At 57.1% G+C, this 14649-nt stretch overlaps 1 protein-coding gene across 3 annotated transcripts; it reads right to left on the reverse strand.

Moving 5' to 3' along the window:
* Positions 1-137: 137 nt before the first annotated feature.
* TIE1 (tyrosine kinase with immunoglobulin like and EGF like domains 1) lies at positions 138-13603 on the reverse strand. 3 transcript variants are annotated; one of them, XM_033067086.2, is made up of 23 exons: positions 12657-13600; positions 11903-12190; positions 8413-8523; positions 8148-8303; positions 7927-8058; positions 7498-7638; positions 7162-7290; positions 6641-6786; positions 6353-6497; positions 5950-6108; positions 5710-5847; positions 5309-5599; positions 3990-4280; positions 3149-3462; positions 2838-3048; positions 2576-2686; positions 2281-2471; positions 2060-2173; positions 1824-1894; positions 1555-1595; positions 1336-1432; positions 987-1086; positions 138-748 (listed from the first exon to the last, which is right to left on the reverse strand). In XM_033067086.2, exons 1-23 carry the CDS (start codon positions 12700-12702, stop codon positions 677-679), a joined length of 3495 nt encoding a protein of 1164 aa, XP_032922977.1. In that variant the 5' UTR covers positions 12703-13600; the 3' UTR covers positions 138-676. The 3 variants fall into 3 exon arrangements, with proteins under 3 accessions (XP_032922977.1, XP_032922978.1, XP_032922980.1); XM_033067087.2 differs by having other exon boundaries at positions 3269-3462; positions 12657-13599; XM_033067089.2 differs by lacking the exons at positions 138-748; positions 987-1086; positions 1336-1432; ... (2 more) ...; positions 2060-2173; positions 2281-2471 and having other exon boundaries at positions 2618-3048; positions 12657-13603.
* Between the last annotated feature and the right edge of the window lie 1046 nt (positions 13604-14649).

Consider the following 14649-nt stretch of genomic DNA (forward strand, 5'->3'; position numbering starts at 1 on the left):
ATTATCAGAGGACCCCAATGGGAGCAGGATTCTGAGGAGTGCCCACCACAGCATCAGATCACTGGGCCCTCATATCCTGTTCCCCAGTGCTGTCAGCAGGGCAGAGCTGGGTCTCCACCAACACTCCTCAGGACCCGGCTATTGCATGATCTTTATTGTCCATAAGGCAGAGCTGACAGCTTCAAAGGGCCACTGCAGAGCTGGAGCTGTGCACAGCCAACACTGTCCCTTTGCACCTGCCAGGGTGGCCCCATCCCATACCAGCAGCACTGCTCACAGCCCCTGGCACCACTTCAGGCCCAGAGCATGCTGAGAGCTGCAGGGCAGGCAGCTGCTGTGTTGCTGCTTCTTCCTCTCGCCCCAAAGCTTGAGCATTTGTGTCCGTGGGCTTAGGCAGTTCGCCGGCTCCTGAGGGAGGCCCTCTCCTGCCTGCTCTGCTGCCAGCACCCTGCTGCTGCTTGTCCTTGGGGGCCATCCCAGTGTGTCCCCAGCAGTGTAGGGTTGTTAGTGGCCGGCACCATACAGGGAGGGATGGCACAGTCCTGCTGCAGGAAAGACACTCTTGGGAAGGGTCAGTGCCATTTGACTGAAGTGGGACAAGCAGCCCCTTGTCCCCACAGCACTGTTCCAGCAGGCTGGGGCCAGCGTTGCCCCTCTGAGCGGTGCCAGCGCAGCCTCACGCCTCCTCGGCGGTGGCATCGATCCCCGCGTAGGTGAAGTTCTCAAACAGGGCCATGTTCACGTAGGCCTGTGGGAGAGCCCCAGTTAGGAGCCAGTTATGAGCATGTTCACACTACCTCCCAGCTCCACTAGCATGCTCACAGGCACTGTGCCCTGCTGTCTCGCTGCACCCAAAAAGTGATGGTGGGGTTAAGCCCCACATGTGGTTCTGCTGCTGGCTGTCCAGTCCTTGGGCCCAAGGGATGCTCCAGCATGCGGAAAAGCTGCCCCGTGGGCATCCCTCCCACTGAGCTGCTGCCACTCACCTTCCTGGCCTCCAGCATGCGGATGAGCTGCATGGAGATCTGGGCGAAGGGAGGGCGCTCGTAGGGACGGTCGCGCCAGCACTGCCGCATCAGCTCGTACCTGGGGGCAGAGAGTCGTGGGCGGCTCAGTGCGCACAGGGGGAGAGGGGACAGAAAAGCGCTTTGTGGGAGATGGGGGAAGCAGGCGGGAAACTAAAGCCCAGCAAAGGTGTTTGGGTGTGGGACCTCAGGCCATCCCTCAGCCACAATGCAGAGCAAACCGTGCAGAAGCTACTACACATTGGTGCAAGCCCTGTGGGGCAGTGGGGTTACAGGGCTGCCACCATCAGCCGAGGCTCTGTCCACTTACACCTCATCGTCGCAGTTGCGCGGCTTCTCCATGCGGTATCCCTGGGGAAGCTTCTCATAGAGCTCGGCACACGTCATCCCACAGTATGGTGTCCCCCCTACAGCCAGAGACACACAGGCCCTGAGGAGGTGATAGTCCCTAGGGTGTTCCCCCTGGGGCTCCAGGATAACCAGACCTACGGGGAACTGAGTGAAGGCAGGGGACGGAGAAGAACCTTACCCAAGCTGACTATCTCCCAGAGCAGGACACCGAATGACCACCTGAAAGGGGAGCAGCCGAGGCTGTGATAGAGTACCCAGCTGTGCCCTGGTGATGGGCACAGGGCAAAGCCCAGGATGGAACAGACAGCCAGGTCTTGGGCTGAGCCAGCAGCTCCTCAGAGAGATGCACCAGCATCACCTCCCACCCTTGTAGCACCCAGAGCAATAGCACTGCCTCTCTGTCTGTGCCAGAGTGGGGTGGAGGTGGCGACAGCCTGCAGCACTTACACATCGCTCTTGGTGGTGTACACGCTGTAGTTGAGGGACTCGATGGCCATCCAGCGAACAGGCAAACGGCCCTGGGGAAAGGGAAAGCCACCATCAGGGCTGGGGGAGTGCCCCCTGGGTGGAAGACAGCTGTGATCCAGCCAGTCCTGCCATGGTGGGTTGGTCACACTGAGGGGTGGGCATCCTGCCCACCACACTGGTGCAGGCCCTGTGGAGATGTTTCACTCCTGGCTCACCATTGTCTTCTTCACATAGACCTCCTCCCCTCTGGAAAGGCCAAAGTCAGCAATTTTGGAGGCCAGGTTTTCTCCCACCAGAATGTTTCTTGCTGCCAGGTCCCTGTGAATGAACTGAAAGGGAAGAGCATTTAGCAGGAGCTTCCTGCTGGCCCCACAGACTTCATGCCTCCATGGGGAACCCCCAGGCCTCAGGGAAAAGGTAATCTGAGGGGATGTACCTGCTTCTCACTCAGGTACTGCATGCCCTTGGCCACGTCTGAAGCAAACTGGAGGAGCTGCTGGGATGTGAGGGTGGAGGCAGTGCCGTGCTCCTTGGCAAAGGCTGGGTCTGTCTCCAAGACTCGGCTTTTGCGGAGGAAGTCGAGGAGGTTTCCATACGGAGCATACTCAATGGCGATGTACAGGTAGCCTGGGGGGCAGGAGGAGGTTGGTCTACTGAGGTTCTCCCCAGCAAAAAGGAATAGACAGCTGGGCAGAGGTTGTGAGGCCTGGGTAGAATGGGACAGCCCTCACCCTTGTTCTCACAGGCACCCAGCAAGTTGATGATGTTGGGGTGATGGCCCAGTTTGCACAGCACCTCCAGCTCCCCGGCAAAGTCCCGATGGTCATTCTCTGAAGCAAACTCTGGAAGCAAAGAGGGGATGAACACTTCATGCCTACAACATGGCCTTTCCTCTGCTTCTCTGCAAAGGACTCCTGATGCTCCCCTGACAAGCGTGGCTCAGGACACAGCCGCAGCACTCAGCCCACCCTGCTTGCCTCCCCCAGCACTCACCTTTCAGCATCTTGATGGCTGCATTCATTTTCAGGCCGTCCTTTTTGATCATGGCCCTGATTACCTGCCCAAAGTTGCCCTCCCCGATCATGTCCTCAAACTTGATGTCTTCCCACTCCAGGATGGGGTAGCTGAGGGGCTCAGGCTGTGGCTTGGGCCGGCGTGTCAGGGTCAGCGTTCCCGAGTTGAACTGAAGGATGGTCTCTTCCCCCTGGCAGATGGAAGCAGGTGAGGTTAGAGGCACCAGGCACCTCTCTGCCCATGCGGCATCCCAGCAGGACAGGAGTCATGGGCAAGGGCGGGCTCCGCACCCTCTCCGTGTGGAAGTGAGGTCTGGCTGCATCCGGACTGGAGGCTATGGAACGTGACCTGGATCGGGCTGGGACGTGGGGAGCAGGGGACACGGTCCTGGTGGGGCAGGCAGCACTCACCGAGCCAGACTGGTAGGTAAAGGTGCGGCGCCGGTGGAAGAAATTCTTCTTGATGAGGAAAAGTGCCAGGAGAGCAAAGAGGATGGTGAAGCAAGTGACGGACACAGAGCCAACAATGGCCAAGAGCAGCTGCTGGTCTGTTCCTGCCTGCTCAGTGCTCTGGCTGCCCAGGCTGGGCGGCACACTCAGCACTCCTGCCAAAAGGGAGGGACAGAGGGTTGTGGTCCATGGTCGAGCCTTGCCTGGCCTGCATTAGTGGCCAACCACCATGACAGCAGCACCTCCTCTCCCAGCACCCAGGCCCCCAGTGAAGATATCATAACCACATCTTGAGCTCCTGGTGCCACAGTGGCACAGAGGGGAAAGTGTCACAACCCAGTTCCTGGCACTTAACCACTGGCTTCTGGAGCTCCAGCCAGCTCCAGTCATGGTCAAGCCATGATCTCCTCCCATGCTGGCTCTCCTCTGCTCCCCTAGCCCCTTGATTCACATCTCCCTCTGCCCAAGGCAGACCCACTCTGTCATCATGCCACCCCTGCCCCCGTAGGACTAGGATGAACAGGTTTGCTTAAGACACCAAGAGTTTTGGTCTTGGGCTGCTGCTTCAGAGCCACACTCAGAGGTTATCACAAGCACCCCAATTATTCTTTGCTGACCCAGAATCTGAGCCCAAGCTGCAGCAGAGCTGTGAGCCCCGTGCCTGCTGGGACACCCCTCTCACCATCCCCGAGGGTCTTGGCTTTCACAGGCTGGCTCCATTCCCCTGGAACATGGGAGTTGGCACGGACACGAAACTGGTAGCTGGTGCTGGCGTTCAGGCCCCCAATGATCTTGGTGGTCTCAGCGCCGCTGTCGGTGTCAATCCACTGGGGTTCACTGGTGCCCCCCACCTGCTGCAGCTCCACAATGTATTTGGTGATGCCCCCGTTGGGGTACTCGGGCACCTGCCAGGACAGCCTGACAGCAGTGTCGGACACGGGCTCTGCCGAGAGCAGCTGTGGGGAGGAGGGCCCTGGGACCAAGAGAAGAAAGTGTCAGTCCCTGAATGGGGCTCCTTGTGCTGCTGGGCTCAGTGCTGCTCTTAGCACTGGACCCTGCAGATGGCAATGGCAACCAGAGCCAAGTCAGCTTTGAGGGACCTTCAGGGACCCCTGGCCTCCACTTGGAGAAGGTGGAGGTGCTCCTCATGTACCACAGTGAAGCAGGACTGAAGTGCCCCCAAATGTTCCAGCCACACAGGCCATCTGAGGTTTGGATGCCTGTGTATTGACTAGTTCTTGTGACATTTTATTTTTTCAGGCCTCTCTCACATACTGTGCTCCTACCACCTCCTCTGAGCCTTCTCCTGCCTGCCCATATCCCTAATCCCAAATTCCCAAATCACACAAAGCTCTTACAAGCAGAGAGCAGAAGAAACCTCTCATCCTTCAAGCCAGTTGCTTACCAGTCCTCTCAACGTGTACCATACAGTGCCAAGCCTTCCCAAAGGCCACGTGCATGCCTTTTCCCTTGGTTGCCACAAAGCTTGGTTAGGTTGGTGCTCCATCTGCCCATGGTCTTCCACCTACTTCAGGGACTGCATGTGTGTGTGCCTACAGGTGGGACTGCAGGGGTCCCCAAGCCCTAGTGACCACCCAGCAAAATTACCTTGCAGCAGGGTTAAAGAAAACTAAAGGAAAATATTTTTTTCATGCAGAGTATAATTATATCAAGAAACTTGTTACTACAGGGTATTGTAGAGGCTGCAAGTATAGACAGGTCCATCAGGGTTTGGGCAAAGGTGCAGAGAACAGATCTGTTTGTGAGCATCACTCATGATGGCCTGAATGTCACATTCAGTTAGGATGTTTCTCAGCTCCTTCGTGCTGGAGGCTGCAGGGTCTAGTGAGGAAAGGAGGGCCCATTTTCCCCAAAAAGCTGTTCATGTTCTACCAGAGATGGGATAAGGAGAGCCAGACCTGGGGATGGTTGCTGTTACAACTATAACTGATTTATCATTGTGATTCCCTGTTATAGTTCCCCGCATCCCACTGGACCCACCTTTGCTGTTGATCATGACCTTATAGGGGTCAGAGGGTGGCCCCAGGCTGGTGCAGTGGTACACCAGCACCTCCAGCCTGTACTCCTTGTTAAACTCCAAGTCTCCAATGCGGGCAGAGAGCACAGAGATGGATGTGATGTTTTTCTCTGAGACCAACCGTCTTGCAGAGTCGAAGAGGTGGACAATGAACCCATGTGCTGGCTCATGGCTGCTTGGCAACTTCCAGTTGACATGAAGCATGTTTTTATCTTCTATGGACCAGCCTTCGATCACAGGCTTGACTGTGGGCTCTGCAAACAAAAGGCAGCAAAACCTCACAGCACATCAACTGTGAGACTTTGCAGGCTCTCTGTTGTGCAGGGTCAGGGTCAGGGTCAGGGTCAGGGAGATGGAGGCTCACCGAGGCAGTCAGTCACCATGATGGCTTCAGGACCCGTGCTGCCCTCTCCACCAGCCCCTGGCCGGCTCAGCTGCACCTTGACAATGTAGGCAGTCACTGGCCGGAGGTTCATGAGCGTGATGTTCTCGCTGTTGTCCACTGTTGGCCAAAGGAACATGTCAAAACCACAGTCTAACCTGCAACTGGCATCCTCCTCAGCCACAGGTTCCATCTGTGTGCCCCAGCCCTGCAGACACATACCCACAATGGATGACCATGCTGAATTGTCATCCTTGGGCTTGTAGAAGAGCTTGATGGAGGTGATGGGTCCATCACCAGAGAAGCTGTCCACAGGTGACACCACAAGCTGGCGACTCTGCTTGGCCAGCAGCCGGGGGGCACTCAAGGGCACTGGTGGCACTTGGGAGGAAGAAGGGAATGACACTGGTAGGACTGGGAGCAACAAGGATCTGAGCATGGATATACCTGCCACATCTTGGTTCCTTCCAGCTTTGTTATCAAAGTCTTTTATAATTACCCAAACCTGTCTGCTGGCACTGCAGCCCACGATGGGAGGCACCCAGTCTGGCACAGCGGTGGTATTGCCACACCATGCTGGCAGCCTCCCTCAGCAACCGTGCTCATGCCACCACACTTTCCTCACCTCGGATATTGACCTTGACTTTCCGGCTGTCCTGGCCCCCGGTGGTGGAGACCCGGCACTCCCAGAGCCCCGTGTCTGCCTTTGTCAGGTGCCGCACCTCAAACTCGCAGGTGATCTGCTTTGGCTCGATGATGGTTTTGATGACCTGTGGCACAGAGGGTGCTGTCAGCCCCTCCACAGCCTCTGGCTCAGCCCCGCCATCAGTCTGACACTCCCCAGCAGCCCCAGATACTCTTGAGGGAGCTGTCAACATGGAGATGGTGGTGGGGCAAGGGCATGGGGCAGTACCTTGAGCACGGTGCCGTCAGCCTTGCGCAGCTCCACGCTGTCCCTGGTAGGCAGTGGGTTGCCAATGGCCACGCAGCTGATGATGGGTTCTGAGCCCAGGTTGAACTCCAGCTCTGACGCCAATTGGATGATCTGGGGGTACCGGTCTGGTACACAGAAATCAACATTAGAGCTGACCCTGCTCCTCCCCTGGCACAAGAAAGCCTGGCACCTTTGCTTGGACCCAGATGTGGCCAGACTGTGGTGCCAAGGGATGCTGTGGTAGAGCTCTGATCCCCACTCCACGTGCTGGGCTCAGCAACCCTCTCAGCACAGATAATGCTGGGATGCCAGACCAGATGCTGCCCTTTCAATGTCCTGGTTTCCACAGACTTGGAGGCTATTTCTGTAGGCAAGGGGTCCTGCTGAACCAGCTGTCGAGACCAATAGCCAATGGCCCTCCCAGTCACTGGTGAGGAAGGAGCCAGTGCTCACTTGAGGGTGAGGGATGGAAACCCACCACAGCCCTGTGCCAGTCTCACCTGACTTCTCACAGTGCTGCCCATGCCAGCCTGCAGGGCAGACACAGCCACTGAAGCGGTTACAGCTGCCTCCATTTTGGCAGGTGCACTCCAGGGCACAGTCAGGGCCATAGAATCCTGAGGGACAGGCTGTGGGAAGAGAAGAGCTCACTGCTACCCCTGGACATGGCAGAAGTCCACAGAGACAGCAAACAGCTGATGCAGGCAGCAGTACTGCTCAGCCTTTGCTGACCCTCAGATGCAGAGAGGTTTGCAGAGGTGCTGCTGGAGAGCAGCCAGGCCCTGGAGGAAGCCCAGGGTGGGGGGGAGAGCTGATGGACACCCACGTCCCTGTACCTTGGTCGCAGCGGGAGCCACTCCAGCCTGAGGCACAGGAGCAGCCGTAGGGGTCGAGCAGGCAGAAGCTCAGTCCCCGGCAGCCCTGGGCTCTCTGGCACGTCTCCTGGCAGTTGCGGCCAAACTGGCCTTCCTGGCAGGCTGAAAAAAAAAGCATGGTCTGCCCTCGCCCACCATTCATCCATGCACTTACTGCTTGTGCATGGCACAGAACTGGCTCGGGTGCCCCAAGCCCTGTATCACCACCTTGAGGAGACATGGGACCCAGGTGGGTGGTCTAGTCTAGCCCAGAAACAGAGGGCACTGAGGATAGGGAGGCACTGGGGATGAACACGGCATTTCTAGACACAGTGCTCAGGTCTAGGGGTGCAAGAGAGCCCTCACAGATGCCCTGTGCACAGTACCCAGTGCTGGGCAGCTGGAACCCACCTCTCTCACAGCGGGTGCCCATGAACCCTGGAGGGCAGATGCATTCACCAACATGGTCGTGGCAGATGCCACCGTTCAGACAGTCAGGACAGTCTTTTTCACAGGATGGTCCCCATTTCTTTGCAGGGCAGGCTGCAGAGAGAGCAGAGGGGGCCAGAGTGCCACCTGCCACAGGGCAGGGTATGGCTGTCCCCAGTCCCCAGGCAGCCAGGGCAGCTCACCTCTCACGATGAGGCGGTAGAAGGCACTCAAGAGAGGGCTGTCCCCCATGAACGCGGCACTATAAACACCGTTTTCATTGACACTGACATTGGGGAGTGTCAGAACAACATGGTCATCCTGTACCTCGCCTCGGTCCGTGGTCTGGTAGTAGGTGCCTGCAAGAAGACAGAGGCACAGATCTGTGATCTCCTGTGCTCCCTGGGCCAGCGCCAGGCACCAGCTGGGAGTAGCTCCAGCTCTGCGTCTGCTCCTGGAACTACTTGCCATTTCTTTTCCACATAACATCTGTCTCCTTCCTCTTGAGGATCCTGGCAGAGAAGGTGGCTGTCTCGGCAACATTCACAGACTGTGTGGCCTTCACTGGGAAGAGGTGGGCTGCAGAGGAGGAGGAGGCATACGTTGCACAGCAGTCATCCCCAAGGGCACTCACACGCGAGGGCAATGCTGACACCTTCAGACCAGTCACACTAGGACACACCCTGGCACAGCCCAGCACCCACCACGTGTTTCTGCTGGAATGTCATGACACATCTCCCTGTCTGCTCCATGTTGGACCCAGGACCCTCAAGCCTCTGCAGGGAGAGGGCTCCCTTCCTGACCCCTTCAGCCCCTTCAGGCAGACATCAAGGAATGGGATTTGGCACCCTGCCCTCTGACTAGCCTACCATCTGCACAGGATGCTGGTGGCAGCAGTCTGGGGACGTGACATCTGGAAGAAGTGTGGATGGTGCACTCTGTCTGCTGTTCAGGTGTGGAGTGCTGCAGGAAAAGCAGGACGGGGGAATTAAGTGTGCAGGAGGCTGCACTCCAGCCCCCAGGACCAGTATGGTCATGGCTGTTTTCCTGATTCCCCAGGTGCTGGGGCTTGCAGCAGCAATGAACTCCCGGAGTATTAATGTGAGTCAGCCAGACCCCAGCCTGAGCACAAACAGGGCTATAAATACCTTAAGGCCTGGGAAACCAAGCCCTGGGTGTGCCAGGACAGACACAAAGGAGGACACAGGCGGCTGCTGGCTTTTGGAGCCTGGCAGTTCTCCAGCTCATACACACTAAAAGGAGCCACGCCGGGTTGGAGCTAAAACATATCCAGCCCTGTGTCCTGCCTCTGTGAGGCCAAGGACCAGGAGGAAGCAGCACATGCCGCAGACGCCCAGGGAAGGGCACCGCAGGTCACACTTGCCAGTAATTTCCCCAAATCGCCTCCCCACCTATCCCTCTAGTTGGGATCATTCTTCCATGGACTTTGAAGCCCCCAGTGGTGGGCTCACAGATATAGCCCTCACTGTTTCACTCCACCTCACTCCCTGGAACGAAAGGTGACAATTCCCTGGAGATGCCTAAACACAAAGCTTTGCATTTGTGCACACCAATTTACCTGTCAGCCCATCACTGCAGCCCTCCCAGACTGCATTTCTCCCCTGTCCCTCTGTCACTCCATAGTGCATTCATCATCTCCTCAGGCAGCTCAGGGGCAGCAGCCAGCACGGCTGCTTGTTCAGCTCTTTGCACCCACAATTGGTGACACAAGTCCATGTAAAGACCTTGTGCCATGCCAGTGGGAACTCCCTCATGTGGCAAGGATTGCTCCTATTCCTAATCGCCTGTCTTTTAGTCAGTTATTTACCCATGCAAAGATCTCTCCTGCCACCCCCTGGGTGCAAAGTTTCTCTCAAAGAACCTTTGAAAGGGAGTTTTCCCAGTTTTCTCCAAGAATCTGAAAAGACAGTACCAATTTGGTCTTTCACAGCATCCTCACTGCTGCCACCCCAGAGACCCTACCACTGCAAACTCAGCTGCCTCTTTCTCAGAGGCCACATAATCTGCTCTTTATTTCAGTTTCTGCTAATTTGCCAGGTTTTGACTTGAGTTTTCAGGCCTGTAATTCCCTGCCCAGATGTTTTAGGAAGGTCTGGTTTCCCAAGGGCAGCAACACAGCCTTGCTCACTGCATGCCCATCCTACCAGTGTTGTGCTGCTCCGTTCTGCTATTTATCACCTATCTCCTGCTATCAACAGTGGCATTTTAGACAGATCCCCCAGCAAATTTTCCCAACATTTCTGTTGTGCACACAGATACAAAAAATTTAAAAATGTTGCTTTTCTTTGTTGTTCTTCTGGGTGTCTTTCTGCTCTGAATAGTGTAAAAGATAGTTTATTGAAAGATTTAAACAATTCTGAAATTGCTTCTCAGTATCTCTTTGGTTTGTTTTACTTTGTTTTTTTAGCAGTGCTTCCAACATTTATCAAACTTCCTAAGTTCTTCTCCATGCATGATCTTTTGGGAGCTGCCAGCTTTCCTCTAAGAGCATTCCCCACCCACTGTTTCATCACCCTGGCCTGCTTTGGTGGGCTCTCAGGCTAAACAGAAGAGATGACACACACCAAGCCCCTTCAGTGGGTTCTGTATCCAGCCCTCTTGCAAACACGTACACTTTTTTGCTTACTAATTCCTTTAGTTTTTTAACTTCTCCTCTAAACAGAACAATAGCAGCTTCTTTGGAACTTGTGAAAGAGCCACATTTTTGGCACTCGTAACTCCTGCAGGGGCTTGAACCCAGGTACAATTTTGGCCTGGCTGAGTGGACCCAGGAGTGGGGGCTGACTGAGAACACCCCACCATGGGAAACACTGTCCCAAGGATTGAACCCCAGAGCTATGACCTCCATCTATGATTTATAAAAAAGGACATCTGAGGGTGCAGAAATCCCTCTGTGCTCCTCACCCCTTGCTGCTGCTCATCCCTCTCACACTGTCTCCATTTGCCTCTGCTCTGTTCCTCAATGCTGCCCTGCTTGTTCAGACCAGCCAGCTCTGTTCCCAATAGGATCACTGCCATTTTACAGCCTGAGTCTCTTTACAGGGACAAAAGCTGAGCCCTGCTCCCTGGGGGATGCTTGGGCCTCACCAGCAGCCTCTGTGCCCCAGATTGGAGACACTTGATCTCCTTGCTGAAGCTCTTGTCTTAACACGGGCAGGGAAACTTCTTTGTCCTCCTCTTATTCTCAGCAAAAGGTCAACTGTTTTAGCTAGACTTCCTAAAAAAGAGCTAGAAAGCATCCTGAGGCAAACATCACAGATAAGTTCAGTCCTAATAGTTTTGCAAAGTTTCAAGCACAGGGAGGGGGGGGTCTGAGGGGCAGTATGGGAGAGTGCTGCCCCAGATGGTATCCCTGCTGCTGGTCAGCCCAGGGAGTCCCTTTTTATTCTTATGGCCAAAATAGGAATGGGAGACGAGCCCAGCACTGCTCTTGCCTACAGTGCAGTCTGGCAGTGCCTCTCTGCAAGCCCCACTGCTGGAGTGGCAACGTGCTGCCCTGGGATGGTGTTTGTCCAGCACCTGAGGAGGTTGCCAAACATCTGCCCCAGCACTACTTCCTCCCCTTGAGCCTGTGGTGGGGGCTTGGGTTGGCACAGCTCTGAAGGGCTGTCCCCTGCTCTGGTTAATGATTTCCAGGCCTCACAACTTCCTCCAAGGGCACTCAACTTCCTCTTGGACCTTGCCCTTCTCCCAGGCACCATTACAAATTTAGACGGCTCTTCCATAGGGCTCAGCCTTGCTCCTCCAGCTGAACATTCCTTCCATCTCCCTCCCATCTCCACCCCACTGGTACTGGTGGACCCCAAACCTAGCTTATGGGTCACCACTGTCCCCCCACACCCTGGCTGGTGCTGGGATTGTGAAGCACAGAGCAGGCAGGTCCCTGTGCACCTGACTGGCAGGTGGGGGCCTTCTGCTGCCCCCAAAAGCCACTCACCATTGTGGCTGTTGTGCACATAGACCACCTGGGCCTGCTCGGTTGGGGTGCGCCCCAGGCAGTAGAGGATCCCCACCACGTCGGTCTTGGAGAAGCCCCTGGCCTGGACTTGGTTGCTGCGGTTGCGGTAGTTTTGGAAGCCCATTTTGGGGTGCGTCATCACGATCTTGTTGTCCCGCTCAATCTGCAGGTCGCTCACGTCTCGCTCCCCCACGACACAGGAGAGGAAGAAGTCAGAGCGGGACAGGCTCTGCACGTTGGCAATCAGGGTGATGTCCAGGAGGGCCCCTGGGGTGAGGGAGCACAAGGGTGCGTCACAACTGGGCAAGAGCATGGCCGCACCAGCCCTGCCTCAGGGCCAGATCCTCTCACCCAGATGTCTCTCCCTTTCCAGCACATTTTTGCCACCCCCAGCCCAGAAGGGCACAGCTAGGGCAAAGCAAGGTGCATGGCATATACATTGGAATGACACAATGTGCATTTCTGCTCTCCTTTTGTAGACCCCAGCTGGATCAGCTCCCCAACATGAGCCAAGCATGCATCAGAACGGGGGTCTTGGGGTGCCTCTCCTCCCATGTCAGAGAGAGGGAGCCAGGGGCCTCTGAGGGCTCCAAATGCCTGATCACAAAGGGATATTTCCTCCCTCCCAACCCTGCTCCGATGGCGCCACTGAGCTTCCACAGCTGCCTCATCCCACCAAGCCACCCTGAGGCTGGGGCTGCGCACTTGGGGCAGGTGAAAAAGGGCAATTTACCTGTCAGATGTGGGAAGAGAAGTAGAAGATAAACGTGGAGTCCCATATCCTTGGAGCTTGTTCCAAATCTGGCAGAGGTCAGAAAATCCCCAGCATTTCCTGGCTTATGGGGGTCAGAGATGGAGGCTGTAGCTGCCTAGGAGCTCCACGTGAGCAGCAGCTCAGGACAACTGCTCCCTGTCTGTGTCCCCCATCTCTTCTCCATGCTGTTGCTTGACTTCCAGGGCAGCTGGGACCACCTCCTGTGGTGCATAGCCTGGGCACGGACAGAGAGATGCCCCCGTTTCTGCTGGCTCAGTGGCCAGCCAGCTGCTCAGGAGCAGGGCGTGCTGGCCAAGGTGTCGCTGGGCTCCCCTGCCTGGTGGCAGCTCTTCCAGGGAAAGGCACCCGCCCACCCCTCCAGGGCTAGGGCTGCGTGCTCAGGGCTCCCTGAGCCATGCTGAGCCCCTAGCCCAGGCAGGAGGTGTCCTGACCCTGCTTTTCGTCCAAGGTTCAGAGTGCCTCATGCCCCAGCCCGTCCGGGCAGCAGCATCCCCATCCCTCGGTGCAGCCCCGTGGCTGATAGCTGTGGGAAGGGCTCTCTGGAGCCGGGAAAGGAAAGGGGCCAAGGGGCCGTGGCTGGCGGCGGCGGCGGAGCCAAATCCTGTTTCCCATGCGGCGTTTCCTGCTCTCCACCCATTGTTTGGAGACGGCCCTGACTCCAGGAGTCGTCAGGAGCAGCCCTGCACAGGCTGTCCCCTGGGGAGCGGCGTGCGCTGAAGCTGAGGCCGCGCACACCTCGGGACACCGTGGGCCTGCTGCGGCCACGAGCCGGGGTGCGAGGCATGGCCCACCCGGGTTCCGCGACATGGCCCACCCGGGCTCTGGGACATGGCCCACCCAGGCTCCAGGACATGGCCCACCCGGGCTCTGGGACATGGCCCACCTGGGCTCTGGGACATGGCCCACCCAGGCTCTGGAGCATGGCCCACCCGGGCTCTGGAGCATGGCCCACCCAGGCTCTGGAGCATGGCCCACCCGGGCTCTGGGACATGGCCCACCCGGGCTCTGGAGCATGGCCCACCTGGGCTCTGGGACATGGCCCACCTGGGCTCCAGGACATAGCCCACCTGGGCTCCAGGGCATGGCCCACCCGGGCTCTGGAGCATGGCCCACCCGGGCTCTGGAGCATGGCCCACCCGGGCTCCAGGACATAGCCCACCTGGGCTCCAGGGCATGGCCCACCCGGGCTCTGGAGCATGGCCCACCCGGGCTCCAGGACATAGCCCACCTGGGCTCCAGGGCATGGCCCACCCGGGCTCTGGGTTGTGTCCGGCCCTGACTCATCCTGCAGCGGCCCAGCGTGGGGACACTGCCCAGACTGAAAGGGCCTGAGTAGGAGCACAGACAGAGCTGCCCAGCTCACAAGGGACAGTGGCCACTGCCCAGGGAGAAAACTCTCTGTGTTGCGGTAAACATATCTGGGGGGAAGTGTAAGCAGAAGAAAGCTCCTGGCTTTCCCTGAGCACTTTCCCATGCACAGTTCTGGCATGGGCACAGCATGGCATGGCCTTGCTACAATCCAGCCTCAGTGTCTCACACCCAGCATGGAGGCTGTGCCAGTCACCAGCAGGCTTCAGGCTCTTTGCCTGGCAAACAAAAAGCGTTCCCCAGGAAATCAGCGTAAGCTTCACACTCCAAACCTCACACTGCTTCACAAATCTAACTGTTCCCATGTGAAAGCCAGGGCTGCCAGGGAGTGAGCCTCATGTTTTGATGTGTCCTAAGACCATGCTGTATCCGGCCAAAAATCTAAAGCACACATGGAGAGGAAAGGGAAATCCATTCATCGCTTCCGACTATTTACAGAGTGCTCTGGGGCCGTGTGGTGCCCATGGCATGCAGAGGGAGGGATGGCAGTGAGCCGGGGCACCCACAGTGCAGCTGCCTGGCCACCCCATGGCAGGAGGGGTGGAAAGCATCTGAAAAAGGTGACAGAGCTGCCATCATTTGC

The sequence above is a fragment of the Catharus ustulatus genome, chromosome 9 (assembly GCF_009819885.2).
Source record: "Catharus ustulatus isolate bCatUst1 chromosome 9, bCatUst1.pri.v2, whole genome shotgun sequence".
Classification (NCBI taxonomy): domain Eukaryota; kingdom Metazoa; phylum Chordata; class Aves; order Passeriformes; family Turdidae; genus Catharus; species Catharus ustulatus.

Coding starts and splice junctions, on each gene's coding strand:
- TIE1 (XM_033067086.2), bottom strand. CDS start 12,702: ATGGGACTCCACGTTTATCTTCTACTTCTCTTCCCACATCTGACAG. Junction 7,291..7,497: donor TGGCTCCCGCTGCGACCAAG/GTACAGGGACGT, acceptor CTCTTCCCACAG/CCTGTCCCTCAGGATTCTAT. Junction 5,600..5,709: donor CATGGTGACTGACTGCCTCG/GTGAGCCTCCAT, acceptor TTTTGTTTGCAG/AGCCCACAGTCAAGCCTGTG.